At 48.9% G+C, this 22,563-nt stretch overlaps 1 protein-coding gene across 2 annotated transcripts in view; it reads left to right on the forward strand.

Moving 5' to 3' along the window:
- PITPNM3 (PITPNM family member 3) overlaps positions 1–22,563 on the forward strand; it is a 97,187-nt gene that overhangs the window by 11,019 nt on the left and 63,605 nt on the right. For both annotated transcript variants that reach the window (XM_024980717.2, XM_024980718.2), the window contains exons 2-3: positions 7,162–7,257; positions 17,260–17,367. In XM_024980717.2, coding sequence (XP_024836485.1) covers positions 7,162–7,257; positions 17,260–17,367 — 204 coding nt within the window. The remainder of the gene's footprint in view (positions 1–7,161; positions 7,258–17,259; positions 17,368–22,563) is intronic.

The following is a 22,563-nucleotide window of genomic DNA, read 5'->3' on the forward strand; positions in this document are numbered from 1 at the left end:
CTCTCCTCCCTCCTCTGTTCCCCAGCCTAGCCAACTCTGCCCCTACTTCCTTTAAGGCTCAGTTCTGCCTTGTCCTCCAGGAAGGCCTCCAGGCTGCCTGTCTCTGGAAGGTGCTGTCCACACCTCTCTGGGCTAGGTTGATGTGGTATTTCACCCAGGGGCCAGGCCGCCCACCCCTCCTTTGTCCCTTGCCCTAAGCCGGGCCACGTAGGCTGGGCCCCAAGGCTGGCACTGGGGCCAGGGATTGAGCCCATTCAGCTTTGTCAGAGCTCATACCTCCTAGGCAGCATCTGGTTCAAGGTCTGGCCCAGGAGTTGGCCAATGCCTCCTGCCTCCCTCACTTTACTGGGCCAGGGCTTTCCTTGCTGTGGACTCTCTTTCCCCTCAGACTGGGCTCCCAAGAGCAGGGTGGTGTCTCCCTTCTGGGGTGGGGAGCGCTGACCTTCAGGCAGGAGCTGCCCTGGAGTCCCCAGTAAAGGGCAGAGCACCCACTGTTGGCTCCTGTCTGTCTGTCCATCTTCCAATTCCTGTGCCCATGGGAACCAGGGCTAAGGTGGGGAAGTGGGTGACTGCTGGCTGCACTCATGCTGGGGAGACCCAAGCCTGTGACAAGGTCAGGGAGACTGCACTGGGCCTGATGGTGGCGGGCAGATGGATCAGGAGAGGAGCAGGAATGGCTGCCCACAGCCTCTCCCCCTGCACCCCACTCCTTTGAGCTCTGCTGGGGAACCAGTGCACCATGGGGTGTGAAGGATCGTTTGTTTCTCTGGATTGCCAGGGAAGGATTGGGGTATTCCCTTTTCTCTTTGACCCTGATTCAGAGTGTTTTTTTTGGTCTGTGCTGGATGGCTTGTGGGATCCTAGTCCCCTGACCAGGGATCGAACCCACACCCCCTACACTGGAACCACTGGACTGCCAGGGAAGTCCCTTGATTTAGAGTTTTGAATAAGTGTGATAGAGAAGGTGGGACAGAAGGAGAGTCTGTTGGAGGATGTAGGCTGAGCCCTGGAGACCCTGCAGCCTGGGGGACAGAAGCGAGGAAGAGACCTGGGCTCCTGCCCTGAGCTCTGCTGCAGAGCACACCCTGTCTGGTGGTCCTGAGCACAGGCCCTGGAGTCAGATGGACCTGGGTTCGGATCTTGCCTCATCCCTTATGAGCTTTATGACTTCAATTGAATGACATCACACCTCTGAACTTTATTTCCTGAACTGTAAGATGGGAATTCATAACACCTGCTGTATGGGACTTGGTTAGGATGAGTTTAGATAATACCTGTGAAGCTGCCAGCAGATCATTTTTTGATCATTTGCTTGTTTAACAAACACCTCTTGGTTCTCTTCCGCCTGGGACCCTATACTGGACACAGAATGCAGAGGGGTGAAGGACAGGAACCTACCTTAAGGAGGCTGTGCTTCTGGGCCTTCGCCCTCACTGATCTGGGATCTAGGCACCCACCTTCTCTGACTCTCAAGACCATATGTGGCCTTTAGCGACCTGACCTGAGACCCCCTACCCCTTGGGAGATTTTCTGAACCTCTTGGGCATCTGAGTCCCCTCTTCTGGAAGTAAGCAGGTGATAGACTCTGGATAGAAGTGAGAACCTTAAAACCCACCTGTCCTGAGCTCCCATCTATGACAGGCAGGTGAGCCCTACCTGCTTGGGCTCCATTTCCTCTCTCACCTCTTCTTATACCTGTTTCCCTCTGTCACTGGCTCCGGCCACGTGGGTTTCTTTCTGCCCCTTACGGGTAACTTTGCCCTTGCAGTTCCTTCATCCAGGAAGGCTCTTACTCTCATCCTCTGCCTGTCCATGCCACGCGTGTGTGCCAGGAACGTTCATGCACACACATGGATGTACACACCAGCGCTTAGGATGTCTGGCTCTTTCTCACCATTCAAGTCTCCACTGACCCTCCACATTTTCAGCAGTCTTCCTCTCATGCCCTCCCAAGACTCTATATCAGTGTTTTCCTTTTTTGAAATATGACCTTTGCCATTTGCTAAAAAAAAAAAAAACCCTGCATGCTGGAGGAAGAGATGAAGGGAACATCTTCCTCCATAAGCCAGGTGACGGCTGCTTCTTAACATGATCTGTCCTTTTTTTTTTTTTTAAATAATTTTATTTATTTGTTTTATATTTGGCTGCTCTGGGTCTTTGTTGCTGCTCGAGCTTTTCTCTAGTTGTGGAGATTGGGGGCTACTCTCTAGTTGCGATGCGTGTCCTTCTTATTTCAGCGGCTTCTCTTGCTGCGGAGCGTGGGCTCTAGGGGCCCCAGGGGCTCAGTAGTTATGGTGCGTGGGCTCAGTAGTTGTAGTTCCTGGGCTCCAGAGAACAGACTCAGTAGTTGTGGCACACGGGCTCAGTTGTACCATGGCAATGTGGGATCTTCCCGGACCAGGGATTGAACCTGTGTCTCCTGCATTGGCAGGTGGATTCTTTACCACCGAGCCACCAGGGAAGCCCACATGATCTGTTCTTATAAGTTCTTTTTTGCACCAGGGTAGATAACTGAGATCCCCCTACGTGTTGAATACCTACCTTTCCAGAGGCTGTTTTGAGCAGCCTGTCTGCAAAGAGGGAAGGACTGTAGCAGGTTCAAACTTAGAGTGTGCATTTAAAAACCAGTGAAGGTATTTTGAAAACAAAGAGGATGGCACTAAACCAGATAAAAGATGCTTTTAAAGAGAAAATCAACTGTAGATACTGACCACAAAGGAGATTCAACACTCAGGTGAAGGGTTCATGTGGGAGGAGAAACAGCACTGGTCCAGTGTTTATAACTCACTGGGTGACAGAGTTCTTTTGGAGCCGAATGCCCTTGTCATCATCCCTCGGTGGATGTACGGATCCACGCATTCATGCCTGTCTGTTCTCTAGGCTATGATGACACAGTAAGAGACACTTGAGGGAAAGGGCACAGTGGAGGTGGGAAGAGACGGTTTTCCTTTCTTCCTAGCACTTGCCACTGCTGAAAGGATTATTGCTTCCCTGTTTTAGGTCTGCCTCCTCTGTCCCCCTGTAGACTTACGCTTTGGGAGGGCCCCACTCTGTCCCTCTTATTCACCTCAATGTCCCCTAGCACCTAATACAGTGCCTTGCAGGATGGGCAGCTCCCTTTGACACCCCCGAAGCCCCACTCCCTTTCTGACCATCTCTAGCTGGAAGAACATGTCCTTCAAATGGAGCTGAACCAGGCTCCTTGCAGGCTTCCCCGCTGCCGGGCTCTCCCCACTGGGACTCCCAGCAAGTCCAGCCCATCACATGGTGTGGGTGTTGTGATGGCCTAAGGTGGTGGTAGCCCCAAGGATGGATGCGGTGGGGGAGGCGAGGGAGGGACAAATTCCAGAGCTCCCCTCTTTTCCCTCAGGCCCTAACACAAGTTCTCTTTAGGAGGGGGAGGTTGACAGGAATGCCGTTGCCCTTCTTTGTTCGTGGCTGAAGTGAATACTGTGCGGGTATGAGACCCACCATAGCCAGTCCCTTCTCGTTGAAACTTCGCTATTTAAATTCAGGAGACAAATCGACACAGATATATCTTTAGATGAACCCAGCACTAATTAAACTCTTGCTGCTCATCATACAAAACTCAAGGACCAAATAGATGAGGTTAATATGACTGTCCTGACTGTCCAGATTCTTGCTTTCTTAGAAATGGAATAGATTTGGACAGCAAGGGATATTTGCACATTCATATCATATGTTTGATAGTTTTTATATCCTTGATATCTGTTGATTGAGAAAACATAAAATAAATGTAAAATCAGGAAGGATTTTAAATGATTATATTTTTTGAACCACAGAAATCTTCGCATACATTTAATGTATACCTATGCACTTCTTTATTTTATTGTATTTTGGTGCTATTGTAAATGGTATTATTTTCCAAATTTCAAATTCCATTTGTTCATTTCTGACATACAGGAGTGCAACTGACTTTTGTATTTTGATTTTCTATCCTGTCATCTTACTATCCTCAATAATTAGTTCCAGTAGGGTTTTGGGTTTTTTTTTTGGTAGATTTTGTAGAGTTATTGTTTTCTAGATAAACAATCATGCCATCTGAGAATAAAAGCAGTTTTATTTTTCCTTTCTCATATGTATACCTTTTATTTCTTTTTCTTGTCTTATTTCTCTAGCCAGAAATTCCCCCATATACATTTGGGAAACGGTCCCATAGTCATGTTAGAAATACTCACTTATGGTGTTTCTGGATTCTTCCAACTCCCTTGCAATAAATCCAGGGTCATAGGAAGGAAATTGCTGATCAGACTGTCATGCCCTCCACACTGTTATGTGAGAACGAAAAGCTTAGAGCGTCCCCACTGGGAATGTGGGGGAAGACCCAGATTTACACCCAGAAGTGACTCCCAGGTCGGTTTTCCTGATGATCTCTGCCTTTTCTGTGTTTCAGAACGTGCTTTTTGCTTGGCTTCAAGCCATGAAGCTCAAGTGGGGTGTGTGTTTGGGAGTTTGTGGTGGGTGGGGCAGGAGGGCCAGGCAGGAGGGCTGGGGCCCTGGGCTGACCTGTGCTGGCCTCTCCCTTCAGGAGCAGTTTGTGTTCTGGGATCTGGGCTCAGGGCAGGAAACGGTGTCAGCACCCTGCAGGGTAGCTGGGTGCAGTGAGCTGAGGCTGCAGCGGCTTTTCTGGGGAATGCGTCATGAGGTGTGTTCTAGCCAAGGCTGGGGGAATGCCCACCTCGTGCTGGTTCATTTACATCTACTATGTGCCAGATCAGCTCCTCAAGCATCAGTCGGAGTTGAAAAGTTTCAGGGGAAAGTCTCTTTCGGGTTACCTATTGCACAGATGGGGGAACCAAAGTAGGGGCATTGCTGATGCAAGAAGCCATGTGTACTAGATGGCCAGGGCTGAACAGAGGAAGATAAACCCTGTGTGCAGGGTGGTTTTACTGTTTTCCATTGAATTACGATGCAGTGAATTGTAAGATGCATCACTATTTTCTATACCCCAAGAAAGAATAAACAATGCCAACAAAATTAGGACATGCCACCAAGTAAGATACACCCCAGTTTTAAAGCTGTTGAAGTGTGGAAAAAATGTACGTCTTAGCACTGATAAGATGAATTTATGAAATTAATGGGCATATGAAGTTATATGTGCAGTGGAAACATGGAGTTTTCCCTGCCTCTTCTTACTAAATTTTGCTCTGTAGAGGTAATCCCTATTCCATTCTTCCAACAAGCTCGTGGGGGCACGTATGAACTTTCCTCACTTTATAGCTGGCGAAACTGAGGCACAGACAGGTGACATCATACAGCATTTAAGAGGTGAGGACCTGAGCTTGAATCTGGGGCTCTTCCAACCTCAGACCCTGAGTTCTTAACTAACATGCTGTACATATCCTCAGTGTGCAAGCAGGAGTATATTTTTCAAAAATGAGATCAAAAGAAACATGGTTCTGGGACCCATGTGCATTTTTTTTTTCTCTTAACCATACTCCGTGGGTATCTTTCCATGTTAATACATAAGAAGCTACTTTATTTTTCTACCTACTGCAAAGAATCCCCTTGCTAACTGTGAATATACATCTGGTCCTCTGTGGGTGGACACTGGGATTTCTTCCGGTTGGTGGGTATCACCGGAACACTGAGTTGATCAACTGTGTATTGCCATCTTTGTCTACTTCTCTGATTACTTCCTCAGGAAAATTACCAGGTCAATTTTCTCCCAACACTTTTATGGTTTTAGTGTTTACAATTAGACTGGAATTCATCCACAATCTCCAGTATTTCACATGTCTTGGGAGCCGTCGGAGGGCTTCCTGAATGTGCCAGATATCAGCTGCTTTCCTGAGAGTCCCAAAGTGCCAAGTAAAGAGGCTCTGAAAATGGGGGTCGGGAGAGAGAGGCTCCTGACCCAGCTGTATCTCTGGTCTTCCTTCCCCTGTTCCCGGGGCAGGAGGTGGGTTGGGGCTGAGTTTGGGGCCCCCAGGGGGCCACATTCTCTGCATTCACTTGTTCCTGTCTGCTCTGGAATACCCCCCAGCCTACGTTCTGGCCTCTGCAGATATTAATAATAATAGTAGGCATCATCACTGAGCCTCCCGAGATACTGGCGCTGAGCATGCATTATTTCTGATCCTTCCAGCTCGGGATTGATTGTTGTTGATATTTTATAGACTGAGAAACTGAGGCTGCAGTATTCAGTGGGAATGGCTGCTAGGTTGTAAGTAGCAGAGACGGGGCAGAACGCAAGCTCCGGTCCCCTTTCTCTTAGTTCGGGGCTTTTTTCCCCAGGGGAGGCTGCAGTCCCAGCCTGACTTGCACACGTGTGCAGCAGACATCACTTCTGCCCATCAGGATGTCAGCTTCTCCTCTCCTGCACCCTCTTGAAGCTGGCCATGGCCACGTGACTTGCTTTGGCCAATGACACCTGCGCAGAAGTGTGTCGCGTGTGAGAAGACGTGTTTACGACTGGGCATGACTTTCTGTGCTCTCCTCCCCTGCTTCTGAAAGCCTTGGAGTCCCTTTTTGAGATGCTGGCATCGTATGGTGGCAGCTATGAGTGACTGCCGTGGCCAGAGCCCCCTTCCTACCTGTGTGTGAGTGAGAAATGAACTATTATTGTGTTAATATTTAATTACGCATCCATTTATTTTTGGCTAGGTCTTTCACCGCAGCGTGAGGGCTTCTCTCTAGTTGTGGCATGCAGGTTCCTGGGCTTAGTAGTTGTAGCGCGCACGTGGGCTTAGCTGCCCCACGGCAGGTGGGATCTTAGTTCCCCAACCAGGGATCCAACCTGAGTCCCCTGCACTGGAAGGTGGATTCTTAACCACTGGACCATCAGGGAAGACCCTGTTATTGTTTTAAGATCTTTTATTAACACAGCAAAACTTACTTGATGCTTCCTGATACATGTGTCACCTTGGCAATGTCTCTTAACTGCCTCTGGTCTTGGTTTGGGTGTGTGCAAAATGAGCACCCTTGTTCCTGCCCCGCCAAGCCATTTCAGAGAGGTGTTTGGGGCTTAAATGAAAGCACAGCAGTGGGATGGCTCTGTGAGGGGCAGGGCACTTGAAGTCAAGAGGGCAGGGATGTGCAGAGTGCTGACCAAACCCTGGTCCAGGGTCGTCTGCATCTACCTCCTTCGTGCCAAGACACAGTCACAAGCTTGGCTAACAGGTGTGTTTTCTTTGGCAGGTGGCCCTCCCCCGGGCGGTGGTGCCCCCTGGCACCTTCAAAACGTCCTCAGCGACTCAGTGGAGAGCTCTGATGATGAATTCTTTGATGCTAGAGGTGAGTGAATCCCATCCTCCCATCGATAGCTGGGTGACCTTTCTTAGAAGCGCCAAGAAAGGGTGCTACTGGGAGTTGATCTCTCTCCCTACTCAGACTCTGTAGTTCCTTGCTTCATAATCACCCAGTCTGTACGTTCCCCCAGGGCTGGGGCTCAGCGCCCCGTCACGCATTCTTTGAGCTATTTACTGAGTTTTCAGGTGCTCACGGTACTGCAGGAAACCAACAGACATGGTCACTGCCCTGGTCAAGCTTACAGTCTAGTGGGAGAGGCAAACATCAAGCAGTGACATGAAGGAAAATACAATCACAAATGGAGAATAAGGGACTTCCCTGATGGTGCAGTGGCTCAGACTTGGTGCTCCCAATGCAGGGGGCTCGGGTTCAATCCCTGGTCAGAGAACCTGATTCCACATGCTGCAACCAAAGATCCTGCATGCTGCAACAAAGATCGAAGATTTTGCCTGCTGCAACTAAGACCTGGAAAAACCAAATAAACATATACATACTAACAAAAACCCCAAATGGGGAAAAATACCTCTGAATAAGAAGAATCAAATGTTAATAGAGTGATGATGGGGATATCTAATTTAGGGTGGAGGTCCTTAACATCCTCTCTGTAGAACTGAGGGTAGGAGTTGGCTAGGTGAAAAGTGAAAAGAGCCTTAGGCAGAGGACATAGCAGGTATCATGGTGCTGAAGCAGGAAGGATGGGGCCTTCCAGGAACTGAAGGAAGCCTGTGTGCTGGGGGAGAGGAGAGATGAGACTACGTGTAGGTAACATGAAAGATCAGCCTACAGATGGGATGGGGAGCTGGAGTGGAGTTGGAGACCAGTTAGAAAGATCATAGCAGACTTTCAGGGGAGAGACGATGGAGGAGAGGATATATCAGCTCTGCATTTCGGTGCTGGGTGCTTGGCCAGCACACCAGATGTAGCAAGGGGCACTATATAAGTGAGGACGGAAAAACAAGAAGCATTATAAAGGGGACATTCCTGGTGATCCAGTGGTTAAGACTTTGCCTTCCAATGCAGGGCGTGCAGGTTCGATCCCTGGTCGGGGAACTAAGATGCCACATGCCTTGGCAAAAAATCCAAAACATAAAACAGAAGCAATACTATAACAAATTCAACTAAGACTTAAAAAAAAATGGTCTACCTCCAACAAAACTCTTTGTATAAAAGCCTTGTAAGGATTGGAGAAGAGGGCACTAAATGGGGCGAGCGTTTCAGACTAAGAGATTGACCTGAGCACAGTCTCAGAGTTGGAGATGGGCAGGGCAGGTGTGGGGATCAGTGCGAGGCAGAGTCTGCCTGGACTTCAGGAGAGAGGACCCTCCCAGCCGTGCTCCTGAACTGTGCAGGGGTGGGTGAGACCCACAAGCCCAGGAGGGTCTTCAGTCTAGGAGGGTCCTCAAGTCTTGCTTGGCCAACTCAGCTCCCCTTTGGGAAGTCACCGTATTTGGGAGATTGACTTACTCCTGAGATAGAACCAGCTTTGAAATGCCTGGCTGAACGGGGTCTTGAAAAGAGAAATGGAGCATGTGCTGGGAAGACCTCTGGACTCAGAGCAGGACAGTTGGAACATGATCTCAGACAGTTGGAACTTGGCATCAAAGAACATGCCATTGACTTGTTCTGTGATGTCGGGCAAGTCTGTCACCTGCTCTGGGCCTCAGTTTCCCTATCAGCTCTGTGTCTCCAGAAATGGAGACTGATTTGGGGAGGAATCACAGTGGGGTTGGCGGTGGGATGCTGTCCCAGCGTGAGGCTCTCCCATTTTTGACTCTGGGTGCCAAGTCCCCTTCCTGATGCCAGCCCCACACCAGCCCATTTTGGGCTTCTTGCCTGTCTCCCATTGGTGTCTGCTTGGAGTGGCAGCCGGGGCTGACTTTCTCCATAGCAACTAACCCACAGTGTGACAACAACGGCTTCAATATTTTGACGCTTAGAACACTTTCATTTAAAATATTTTTGCAGTTCATCAGGGCTCTGCATTCCCAGATGACGAGGATGGCTCACGGCGGGATGCGTCTGCAGGAGGCGCCGGTCAGCTCCACCTCCATCCCAATGGCCCGCACACCTGTCTTTCCTTTGAGCAGCTGTGGCTCCCTCCTGCTGCCCTCCCCTGCGGACCCTCAGCATTCTGTCCTCTGCTCCTATCATCTCACTGCTCGCTCTGCAGTTCCCAAGTTGGCCTCATTTCTGATGCCTCTCTTACGAGTGGTCCCACCTTCTCTTCCTTCATCTCATCTCCTCCCCACTGTCCTCACTTCCTCCATCTTTCTGTCCCTCCACTATCCCAGGATTGCAGACTCTCCTGCCTCTTTCCCTGACTTCCACCTCTCAGCACTGCCTACCGGACTCTGAACCTCACGTCTCCGCATGCCCCTTCCTAGGTCACCTCTCCCAGAGCATCCATAGCTCTCAGTTGCATGGTCCGCCCACAGGCTGCTGGAACCTTCTTCAGTTCTGAGTTGCCAACTCCCCACCTCCTGTCTGTTCCCTGAGGTGTCCCCGGGCAAGGACTCTGCATGTTTCCTTGGCTCGGGGCAGTAAGAGGTGAAGCCAACCTCCTCCGTTCCCAGGAGCTGACTCAAGCCAACCCGGCAGCTCTCTCAGCATCGAGGGTCCAGCCGTGGGTGTCCGTCCGGCTTTCTGGGTGTGCTCTGAAGGGTCGCCTTCCTGCCTCTTTCCCCGGTCCCGGGCTGAGGTCTGACCTGACCTGGTTGTGGTCTCGGTCCCCACCTGCATCCTCCTGCCTCCGTGGTTCCGCCTCCCCCTGCAGTGGAGCCACACTGTCAGGAACAGAGGCCAGAGCATGGAAGGGGCCTGTCCAGATCACACATCAAGGTGGGACAGGGGCTGGAGCCAGGAGCTTAGTGTCCAGGCCAGGCCTTTTCCTTTGACTTATTAATGAAATGGGGCCCTCCTCCCTCCGTTTCTCCCTCAAGCTCCAGCCCATTGGTCCAGCACTGGAGTTTACCGGGGGGACAGGAGATCCTCATGGATCATGGTCTGGTAGCAGAAGAGAGACTCTTAGGCTCTGGGGGGCTCTGGTTGTGTATGTAAGGAAGGGGAGGGACAAGGAGGGGCACTCAGGACTATGGAGGTCTCTGGGTCTATAGCAACCCCCGGGCAAGATGCCGACTCCCTGGGCCATGGCAGCAGATGTGGGGCCTCAGGGTGATGCTGCAGGGTGGGTGATGGGGTCCAGGTGCCCCGACCCAAGAGGCTCCATACCCTATCCTGTTGATAGAGTCCAAGGAGAGCTGGGGAGCCATGGCAAGGTTGGAGTGCAGAGTGAGGGGAAACCCATGGTGGCCAAGAAGTGACATGCCTCAAACCCAGATCATGTCAGGGCTGGGGGTCCTCAAGGTCTTTGAGTTCAACACCCCCACTCCATTTTACAGGCTGGAAAACTGAGGCCAGAGAACTGGGAAACTTGGTCAGGGTCACACAAAGAGTCAGGCAGAGCAGGGGCTAGAATTCAGAGTCACTCATTCCCTCTCTCAAGTAATTATTGAGCATCTGCCCATCAAGTACCAGGCAGTGTTCCCTGTATGGGACACAGGGCAACTAGACCCCATCCTGGTCCCCATGGATTTATTTATTTATTTTGGTCATGCAGGGAATGGCACCCAACTCCAGTACTCTTGCCTGGAAAATCCCATGGATGGAGGAGCCTGGTAGGCTGCAGTCCATGGGGTCGCTAAGAGTCGAACACGACTGAGCGACTTCACTTTCATTTTTCACTTTCATGCATTGGAGAAGGAAAGGGCAACCCACTCCGGTGTTCTTGCCTGGAGAATCCCAGGGATGGGGGAGCCTGGTGGGCTGCTGTCTATGGGGTCGCACAGAGTCGGACATGACTGAAGTGACTTAGCAGCAGCAGCAGCAGCAGTAACAGCAGCATGCTATATGACGCATAGGATATGTTTCCCAACCGATCAAACCCATGCCCTCTGCATAGGGAGTACAGAGTCCACAGACTCCAGAGAAGTTCCCTGGACTGTACAGTTTAGTGATGATGGATGGGAAGACAACACACAAGTGAGTTCTATGGATAAGTTCCATAAATAAAATAACACAAAGGAACAGACATATTGGCAAAGAAGGTAGATGAATGAAAAATGAAAGGTGAAAAAATGAAAATATGTTCACCGTCGTTAGTTATTAGGAAAATACAAACTAAAGCCACAATGAGATACTGCCTCATACCTGTTAAAATGGCTAATTACGACAACCGACCAGAATTGGAGAATTGGGACATTCAGACTCTGCTGGGGGGGATGTACAATGGGACAGCCCTTTCAGAAACCAGGTTGCAGCTTCCTAAAGAGTTGATCATCATTAACTACCTTTCCACCCCTAGGTTTTTAGCCAAAAGGAAAGCAAACACATGCCCACCTAAAGATGTGTCCCTGAATGTTCATAGCAGCTTTATGATGGCATCAAAGTAAAAACAACCCAAATGTACATCAATGGGTGTTCAAATAAACAAATGGCAATACATCTGTGTATTTGATATCGGCGATAAGAAAAGAATGAGCTGATATACCCAGTGATATGGATGAATCTCAAAGTAATCATGGGGAGGCAAAAGAGTCAGGCTGAGAAAGAGTGCATACTATGGTTCTATTTATAGAAAACTCTAGAAAAATGCAAACAAGTCTATAGCAACAGGAGCAGATCTATGGTCTCCTGGGGGTGGGGAGGAGGGGTCAAAAGGGATAGGAGAAAACTTCTGAGGGTGATGGTATATGCCCACTATCTTGATTGGGGTGATGGCTTCCTGGGTGTGCACAAATGTCAAAACTTATCAAATTGTACCTTTTTTTTTTTTTTTTTGGTCATCCTGTGCCACTTACAGGATCTTAGTTCCCTGACCAAGGATTAAACCTGGGCCCTTGGCAGTGAAAGCGCCAAGTCCTAACCACTGGACCGCCAGGGAATTCTCAAATTGTACATTTTAAATATGAGTAGTTTATTGAGTGTCAAATGCTGTTAGAAAAATGGAGGCACCCCCCCTCCAATATAACATATGGGGCTGTAATAGAGTGACTGAGTGAGTAGGAGGTCCCCAGAGGATGTAGCCTTGAGCTGAGAGCTGAATAACAAGAAATGAGACATGTGGGGATCTGGGGCAGCGTTCTGGCCAGGGGGAGCAGCAGTGCAAGGCTTTTCCTGGAGCGGTGAGTAGGAAGGTGGATGCAGCCAGAGTGAGCAAGGGGGCACCGGCTTAGTGCTCTGTGTGAGGACAGACCGGCCTGGTACCTTCCAGATATGTTTCTGGGGTGGCCTTGGGCACCCTGCTCCTGCTCCAGGAGGGAGACCCAGAACTCAGAATCTCTAGGAGCAGAGGAAAGTGGTACAGGTTGTCTGGGTTCAGAGCATCCAGGTTCTCCCCAGGGTTGGGGCACTGACTGGTTACTGTCTGACCTCAGGCATGTCTTGAGTCTAGGGGCTCCAAGTCCCTCCTCTGGAGCACGGCAAGGGTACAGGGTTTGTCTCATGGGTGGAGTGGAGGATGTCGCTGTTGGAAGCTGGACAAAGGAGCCCCCAGAGATGTAAAGCACAGGTGTGTCGCTGACCCCTGATCCTCCCGTTCTTTGGAGGAGCAGAAGTAGAGAAGCAGATGCCAAGGAGCTGCCCCAAAGGCTTTTGGGAATGGGCTGAGTGGGGACCCCTATGTGATGAAGAGAGGGCGATGGTATGGCTGCAGGTGGGGGAATGGGGCAAACATTCAGCAGCCAGGGAGGTTAGTGATCATGTGTCCCAGAGGCCTCAGAGCAGGGCGTATCTAGGTCCTTGGAAAGACTGGCATGTGGGTCTGTGGCAAGGAGTGAGAGAGGGAACTGGACCAGCTGATGGTGGGAGGTGACCGAGCCCTGGGCTCCATGAGCTGAAGGTGAAGCCTGCCTGGCACAGGGCAGGGAGATTCTCCGCTCTGAAGTCCTGAGGGTCCAGCAGACACAGAAGCCCCAGCGTGGGAAGAAAGGCTTTTGCTGTATCCAGGCTCTGGCCAGGGGAGGAGTCAGTCTGGGGTCAAGGCCAGGGTCATGGTGCTGGGGGCTGAGCTGAGCCTGGCAGCTAGACTGGGCAGGAGCTGGGGTTCACTAGGGGTGAAGTACATGCAAAACCCGTGTCCACACAAGAGGTCACCAGGGCTGGGAACTGGCACGCCAGGAGCAGTCATCAGTAGTTGGAAAGCGAAATCAATAACCAGGATTTTGTCTGAACAAGCCCTTTGTGGCCTCATGGCCTCTGTTGGGAGGCTTGTACTACAATGAAGAGAAATAGAGCGGAGGCTCAGGGCTGAGGCACGAGGCTCCCTGGTTTGTCTAAATGACTCTAAAAGGAGCTTTCTTGGCTGCTCTTTCCGTGTGTGTGTGTGTGTGTGTGTGTGTGTGTGCTGATGTGTGTGTTGGTGTGTGTGTTTGTGTTTCTTGCTTCCACTCAGGGGACAAGCCCATTGTTGCCAGACTGAAGATCTAAGGCTGAGTATTGAGAGCAGGGGCAGAGGATTTGCCTAGAGAGGGAGAGAAAGCTTGTCTGCAAGCTGGGGGAGCAGCTGGAGAGACAGGGATGGGTTGTGGGGGGAGTGTGCAGAGAGTGCAAGGGAGCCAGGGAAAATACGAGAAAGCAGAGAGGGAGAGAGAGCAAGACTCAGTCAGGATGGGAGAGGACACACACACGCAGATACACACACATGCACACACACACACGAACACAGATACACAAACAGACACACCAAGAGAGCACAGGAGAGAGCTGAAAGAGAGACAGTGACCCAGAAGGAGAGAGTGAGGTCAGAGACCTGCAGAGACAGAAAGATCCTGAGGGGCAGGCATGCAGAGAGAGAAAGAGAAGCCCAGAGAGGGAGAGAGGACAAAAAAGAGAGAGAGAGGAGAGAGGTTCTGGGATAAAGACAGATCAAGTGCCAAGAGTCATTGTGATGGAGGCCTAAAGGGAGGGACACATGTGACAGAGAGCCTGAGACAGAGAAACGTGAGGACCCAGAGGGACAGAGATCAGGGAAAGGGCCAGACGTCAAGCAGAGGGGACCATGCGGAGAGTCTGAGAGGAGATGCATTTCCTAGAAAGACAGACAGAAGACCATGAGGGAAAGATGGAGGCGGGTCAGGTAGATAAATAGGAAGAGGAGGAAAGATGCCAAGGATGGTGCACGCTCAGCCTCAGAAGCTGGGAGCTCTCGGGGTTCTGATAGCGTCACAGACAGCCAGAGACAGGGATCATGCATGGCAGAGGAACTGGAAGCTAGGATGTGTGAGCACCTGCTGTATACCCAGCATTAGACCAGGAGCCCTAGCTCGCTCATCTGACTGTCAATTTCCCATGTGGTTTTTTTTTTTTTTGCCACTAAACTGATTTCCTCCAGGATGGAGGTCATGTCTCACATGCCATATAGCACTGCTCAAGAATCCATTCATTGTAGGATGAATATTAAATGAACAAGCAGACCGCTGCATGATTGGGTCACTGAGCCAGGAGACACAGGCGCTCAAGGTGGGTTACAGGCTGACCCTGATGCCTCCACTGTGGAGCTGGGACAGAACGACATAGGGGCAGACAGCAGCAGAACTAAGTATTAGGGGAGAACACCGCATGCTCTGGTGGTGAGAGGGGTGGTACCTCACCTTCCTGTGCTTCTACCCACATCTGTGCTCCTACTGTGTGCTACTGATGCTTACTGACTCTTTACCTTCATTATCTCACTTAGTCCTCACAGCAATCCTATGACATGGGCATTACCCTGATATCATTTTATGGATGAGGAAATGGAGGGTCATGAAGCCTAGGTCATTGTCCAAGGTCAGATCGCTAGCAGATGGTGCATCCAGGATTGAAAAGAGTCAATCTAACACCAGAATAGAACTCTTAAACCCCCGGTGATCCTGCTTCCCCAACATTAATGCTACCTGATATTTGTTTACAGCATTTTGACTTGTGTAGACTTTTCAAGTTTACTATGTCATTTGTTCTCATGAAGGCTTGCTAGAAAGAGTTGTGGAACCAGAGTGTTATTCCTACTTAAGAGATAAGAAAACAGGAACAGTTGAGGGCCATCTGTAAAGGTACGGGTTCACTTGGAGCAACTCAGGACTGAAATTCAGTCAGAGTTCTGCCCAGAACACAATGCAGCCCACAGGTGTAAACCATGTCCAGATGGAACACCCCAGGCTCAGGAAATTGTCTGGGTGCGTGTGGCGCTTGGGCTGCCGATACAGGATGTCCAGGGCAAGCCATCAGGAAGGCAGGATTTTAGGACTCTTGAAATAGTATACCTGGGTTTAAATCCTGGCTCTAGCCAGTGATCTTCAGCAAGTTACTTAACTATTCCATGCTCCTTGTCTATAAAATGGAGATAATAAGAATTTTATCTTTTTAGCATTGTTATGAGAATGAGATGAATTAATATTTGTAAAGCACATAACAATCTCAATGCATAGTAAAGATTTGATAAATGTCATTAAATAGATCAAATAAACACATCAAGTAAGACAGGAAGGGGGAGTGTTCCAGCCTGAAATGGGGTCTAGATTATGGATTCAGAACTCTGGACAGTTCCCCAAGCTTTGGATCCACCATATTGATTCCATCTGCTCTGTGAAGTTCTTTGGCAGTGAAATGGGTCGGATCAGACCCATTTTTTCTCGGTTATGATGAGCTTGAGGATTCTTCTCAGTACCCTTTAATGTCTGTTCTATGAGAAAAAGTGCAAAACTCTTTACCAGGAAGGCTTGACTCTTTAAAGAGAGGGTGGGGTCATTCCTGTGGTTTATCCTTGAGGAAATGTCCCTTTTTGAGATGAGGGACAGCACCAGATGTGTGTAGTTGAGGTGTAGGACCCAGGGGCTGGTGTTCAGTGTGGTTAGGGAATATGACCTCACCAATTCCTCTGATTCACCTCTAATTCACCAATTCCTGTCCTTTCAGACCAGGAAAGGACAAGAGTAGAGACAGGGTTGAAGGGAAGACTAGAGGGAGGATGGAAACATTAAGAGGTTCATAAAGTTGAGATGTGGGTTGAAGTTTCCATATAGCTCACAGCTTAGAGGCAGAAGTCTTCTGCTTTCTCAGTTATTCCAAAGCTGCTCTGATCCCAGCCAAATCTTGGTATGCTTAAATACTGATGGCAACTCCCTCCTTGCATGAAGAAATGTCCTTAACATCTCCCATGTATAAACAGCCCCCTGTGCACCAAGACCTTTATATTCATTATCTCCTTTAATCCTCATAACAACTCTATGATTACATGTTGTCAGTCCCATTTTACTGATGGGAAAACTGAGGCTCAGAGAAGTCAAGTAATTCACTGAAAGAAAAACTGCTACCCAGGGGCGAGGCTTTGCTTCTTCTTTTCTTTTTAGAAATTAACGTATTTACTTTTGACTGCATTGGGTCTTGCCTGTGGCACGTAGGATCTTTCACTCCACAGCGTGGGGTCTTCACCGTGGCACAGGGTCTTCTCTCTAGTGTGGCATATGGGCCCCAGAGCATGTGGGCTCCATAGTTTTGGTGCATGGGTTTAGTTGCTCCTCAGCATGAGGGATCTTAGTTCCCTGACCAGAGATCAAACCTGAGTCTCCTGCATGGAAAGGCAGGTTCTTAATTTCCCCGGACCACCAGGGAAATTCCAGGGCTTTGCTTTTACTTCCCAAACACACTACTTTTCGAGAAAGACCACTCTTGGCACTAGGAATGCAGCCTTCTATGAGTTTTCAGTCTCTCTCATGACTGTTTCTTTGTTACTTTCTTTTACTGTAACATGGAGGTCCTGTAGGATACAACAAAGCATTCTTGGAATGAAAAATTTCTGCATGTCTTATACCTGTCTGTAACTACCGACACCTTCAATAGTCGAAATCTACTTCAACTCACAGGAAGAAATAAACACTCCTTTGAGATATAAGCTCCTGTTAGGGCTACCTCTACACAGCTTTGCCTGTTCATGCCCCTCTCTGCTTCTTTCCGCAGAGGAGGTGGCTGAAGGGAAGAATGCCATCCTTATCGGGATGAGCCAGTGGAATTCAAATGACCTGGTGGAGCAGATCGAGACCATGGGGAAACTGGAGGAGCATCAAGGTGAGATTCCTCTGAGGTCTGGGTGTATACCTATATGTGTTTTGGAGAGTGGTGGTGGGGGGGTCAAAGTGATGGCAATTTGGGGCTAGAACCTGGGTTTTCTGTTAAGAGTCATCTGTCTCTCTTGGGACTTCACCTACAACCCCTGAAATCTGTGGCCTGCAGGAATGCTCATGGGGACTTCTGCAGGATTTTCTGTGGCAGAAAAGCTCTAGGATACTTCAACAGAGCTTCCTTTGTCCATTGAATGATTATTCAGGAGGGTGGGTAGTTAAGGGCAGGTGGTGGGGTCCCAGCTCCTAGGATTGCCAGGCCTATGTTGCTGGAATCTTCTGGTAAGGTAGGATAACCACTGGAGGAGCCTTTGAGAATGGGCAGGGGAGAAGAGCAGCAGTTGGAGTTGTCGCTTCCTTTGGTTGAATTGTTGAAGAAGGAGGGGGCTGAGGATAAATCCAGAGCCTTTTTATGGAGGGGAGTTTTGACCAGGAGCTTAATCCGCAGGCAAAGCAGGCATATCTTTTCAGGCACCCACCCCTCCTGTCCATCTGACCATTTAGCATCATGAGCAGAATATTTGTTGAGCAGCTACTATGTGTATGTGCTTGGTAGAAAGGGCCAAGGGCTTCCCAGGTGGCACTTAGTGGTGAAGAACCTGCCTGCCAATGCAGGAGACATAAAAACATGGGTTGATTCATTTTGATATTTGGCAAAACTAATACAATTATGTAAAGTTTAAAAGTAAAATAAAGTTAAAAAAAAAAAACAAAAAACATGGGTTTGATCCCTGGGTTGGGAAGATCCCCTGGGCATGGCAACCCACTCCAGTATTCTTGCCTGGAGAATCCCGTTGACAGAGGAGCCTGGCGGACTGTAGTCTATAGGGTCGCACAGAGTCAGCCATGACTGAAGCGACTTAGCACACATGCATGCAGGAGGCACCAAAGGTGATTTAACTGAGGCTTCTGTGCTGTGGTATGTGATGCAATGTAAGTCAAAACATGGGTGGGGGGAGTCAACCCTTAATCTGAGGGTTATTGGGTCAGAGGGGAGAGGTGGAATTTTAGAAGGAGGCAGGAGAAGAAGCTCAAGGAAGCATTCTTGACAGTGAACCTATGGAGCCAGGCTTTGAAAGGCAAGTGAAGGATGAAACCAAGGAGTTCATAAAATCTTGGATGACTTAGGGGAACCTGAGGCTCAGAGAGGTGCTGCAGTTGGTTATGGTCACATGGGAGTGAAGAGCAGAGCTGGGGCTAGAACCCTATCTGGGATCCAGGGTGCCTCTGCTTCTGTTAGCTTTTCCTATCCCTCCAGCCCCCTAGTATATCACTCCTCTTACTCCCCTCGTCCCTATCTCCTCTTTTCCTTTCTCTCTTGACCCCATAATTTCTCAGTTATGGTCTGGGCTGGGCTACCAATCCGGAGGTATTCAGTGAAATGGTCCTGCTTCAGCCCAGGAGAATGACCGTCTGGTACTGGCCATCTTGCCCCAGCATCTGTTCATTTTCTTACCCCTGTCCCCATCCCTGCTTCCCCCATTCAGAGCCCTCCCCAAAGCAGGTGGCCCATCCTGAGAAATGCACAGGCGCGGGATGACTGTTCCATTTTACAAACGAAGCACCCAAGGCTCAGAGAAGTTGAATCTTGCCCAAGGTCCTTCAAAGCTAGTAGCAGCATCACCCTCAGATTGCTAGTCTCCTGATTCCAAGACCAGGGCTTCACCTTCCAAACTGGACCAAGCTGGGCAGTTCTTCGACAGCAAGGAGATTGAACCAGTCAATCCTAAAGGAGATCAACCCTGATTATTCACTGGAAGGGCTGGTGCTGAAGCTGAAGCTCCAATACTTTGGTCACCTGGTGCGAAGAACAGACTCATTGGAAAAGACCTTGTTGCTGGGAAAGATTGAGGACAGAAGAAGAAGGGGACTACAGAGGATGAGATGGTTGGATGGCATCATCGACTCAATGGACATGAGTTTGAGCAAACTCTGGGAGATAGTGAAGGATAGGGAAGCCTGGCATGCTGCAGTTCATGGGATCGCAAAGAGTAGGACATGACTTACTGATTGAATAACAGCAGCAAGGCAGCTCTGAGCTCCTGCAAAATCAGGTCCAAGCAACCCAGAGTCTTAAAGGCAGGGCCCTCCTGGACCACTGTCACATTTACAGAAAGGATGGGCTCTGAGTCTGGTCCCTAAGACCAGTCCAGAGACGATTTCCCTGTCTCTCCAGCCACACATGTGCAGACAGACACTGGGTCTGCTCTTTCCTCCATTCCCACAACCTGGCAGGAGCCCAGAAGGGGTCATGGACTCCAAGTGCTTCCCCAGGACGGTGTTTGGGAGCAATGAAAAGACAAACCCAGACTTGTACTCACCACCCATCTGGCCATCCCCTCCCATCCCAGCCCGTACTTGTCTGCCAAAGAATGTGTGACTCAGACGCAGTGTGAGCTAAGGAGGTGGTGAGTGAGAAGCAGTGTGAGCTGGGAGGGCAGGGGAGGAGGAAGCCGAGGGAGGTCGATGGGAGAGGCTGAAACCGAAGCTCTGGAAGCTAAGAGGTCTGGGTTTGAACCTTGGCCCTGACTGCCGCTCCATGACTTTGTGGCCAGGAAAGTCACATCACCTCTCCAAGCCTCGGTTTCTCCATCTGCAGAATGGGGCTGGCACACAAGTTGTATGCGTTAAATGAGCTGATACTTGCAAAGTGCATTCAGTGACAGGTCATTATAACGTGGGATGGGGAAGAAGAGGGAAAGGTCTTGCACAAATATAGTTCTAGCAAACACTTTGTGGAGCTCATGAGAGGTTGGATTCGAGGCAGTTGCTTGCCTGAGTCTGAGAACTGATGCTGTTTCCTCTCAGTATGAAATGGGGAGCGAGAAGGAGAGAGGGAGAAGGAGGGGATGAGGAAGAGGAAACCAAACCTGTTTCATTCCTTCTGAGTTCCATCCCTCTGTGGACTCACAATGTGAATTTCCACAACACGGCAGAGCACACGTGCCAATTTCATTCATTCCAACAGTCACTTTTGGAGCTGAGACATGGGCTCAACACAGGATGGTGGGGAAATAAAGACAAGCAGGCTGGCCTCGTGGTCCTTGTAGGAGCTCACAGCAGAGGAAGAGGGTCATGGTCAAGGCAACAGTGTAGTAAGACAGGCTGATTCTGGGGCCGGAGGAGAGAGCCTCGGGAGACTCTTTTGGGGAGAGGAAGTTTCTGGAAAAGGTTGCAGTCAAAATTGGTGGTACACCTGAGGTAACCAGAATTGAAAAAGACAAATGCACCCCTGTGTTCATTGCAGCACTATTTACAATAACTAGGACATGGAAGCAACCTAGATGTCCATCGACAGATGAATGGATAAGGAAGTTGTGGTACATATACACAATGAAATATTACTCAGCTATAAAAAGGAACCAATTTGAGTCAGTTCTAATGAGGTGGATGAAGCTAGAGCCTGCTATACAGAAAGAAGTAAGTTGGAAAGAGAAAGACAAATGTCGTATATTAATGCAGACCTATGGAATCAAGAAAGATAGCACGGACAATCCTTGCAGGGCAGCAAAGGAGACATAGACATTTTGGACACAGTGGGGGAAGGAGAGGGTGGGATGATGTGAGAGAATAGCATTGAAACATATCCATTACCATATGCAAAATAGATAGCCAGTGGGAGTTCAATATATGACGCAGCGGTCTGTGACAACCAGGAGGGGTGGGATGGTGAGGGAGGTGGGAGGGAGGTTCAAGAGGGAGGGAACATATGTATACCTAATGCCAATTCATGTTGATGCATGGCAAAGCCATCATGATATTGCAATGATCCTCTAATTTAAAAAAAATGTGGTGATATAGATCAAGCTCTCACCCTGCCTCCTTCAATGTTCCTGCCCTTAAACGCAGGACTCACTCCAGAGACACCCCCCTGCTCATGGTTCATATCCTGGCCAATCACAGCTACCCTTGATGATGGCCCCAAATCCATCTCCAGTCAAGACCTCCCCCTTGGGCTCCAGACTCATACTTTCAAGAGCCCCCTACTTGCTCCACCTGGATGTCCCGAAACCGCTTCACACTCTGCAAATTCCACATGGAATTTGGACCTTCTTCCTTCTGAACCTTAATTATGTTCTATAGCCTGTTCTTTGATCTTCTCAGTCATTTAGAGCCTGTGTTGCATAGATACGTTCAGACTGCTCTGCTATCTCCAATTCTTGAGGGTGCTAATTCTGGTGCATGCGTGTGTGTGTGTGTGTGCGCGCATTGTGTGTGTGTGCATTGTGTGTGTGTGCGTGTATCTGCATGCATACTATCTGTCCCCCATGAGTTTTGTTTCTTCATTTTTTACTGTGACCTCATCCAGGTTAGCACCCCACCCTTTTCTTTTCTATGGGACTCTTGTGTCCCCCAGCTTTTGAAAATGTCGTTCTAGAGATTGATCTTGTATTTCTGCTGCACCTGAGGGTCTCACTGATCTTGGACATTTATATGCTGAATTTACAGATTTGTTTCCATTCTGCATGAGTGGTGTAAATTTAGACCCTACACCCATAGGTAGCAAGGGCTTAGAGTTTTACTCATGTGTGAGTGTTTTCTCCCACTGTCTGTAGATGGTTTTTATTTTTCTGCTTCCCCAAAGGAATTTTGCTTTTTTTTAAAAAAATTTATTGAAGTATAGTTGATTTAAAATGTGTTAATTTCTTCTGTACAGAAAGGTGACTCAGTTATGTATATATATATTCTTTCCCATTATGGCTTGTCACAGGATACTGAATATAGTTTCCTGTGCTATAAAGTAGGACCTTGTTGTTCTTTCTGTCTTTGAGACTCTTTTGGGGGACTTGTTATTTTTACCCGTATTATAGTATTCTCTACGGTAGATGTACCATAATTTATTTAACCACTGTGCAGTGATAGACATCAGGATTTTTCACCATTAAAACAATGATCCATGCATGAAGAGTATAAGAGGTTGAAACTTGTAATAGATACTGCTAAACAGTTTTCTAAAAGAGCCATGCGAACGTATATCTATTCCAACTGTGGATCAGGTGAACCATTTCTCCCACAAGCTCACCAGACTTAATCTTATCAAACATTAAAATTGTACCTGATTGACAGGTGAAGACGTTTTCTTGCTCTGTTTTTTACTTACTTGCTGGCTAGTGAGAGTGATCATTTTTTCGTAAGTGTGTTG

Source organism: Bos taurus, chromosome 19 (genome assembly GCF_002263795.3).
Source record: "Bos taurus isolate L1 Dominette 01449 registration number 42190680 breed Hereford chromosome 19, ARS-UCD2.0, whole genome shotgun sequence".
NCBI lineage: Eukaryota > Metazoa > Chordata > Mammalia > Artiodactyla > Bovidae > Bos > Bos taurus.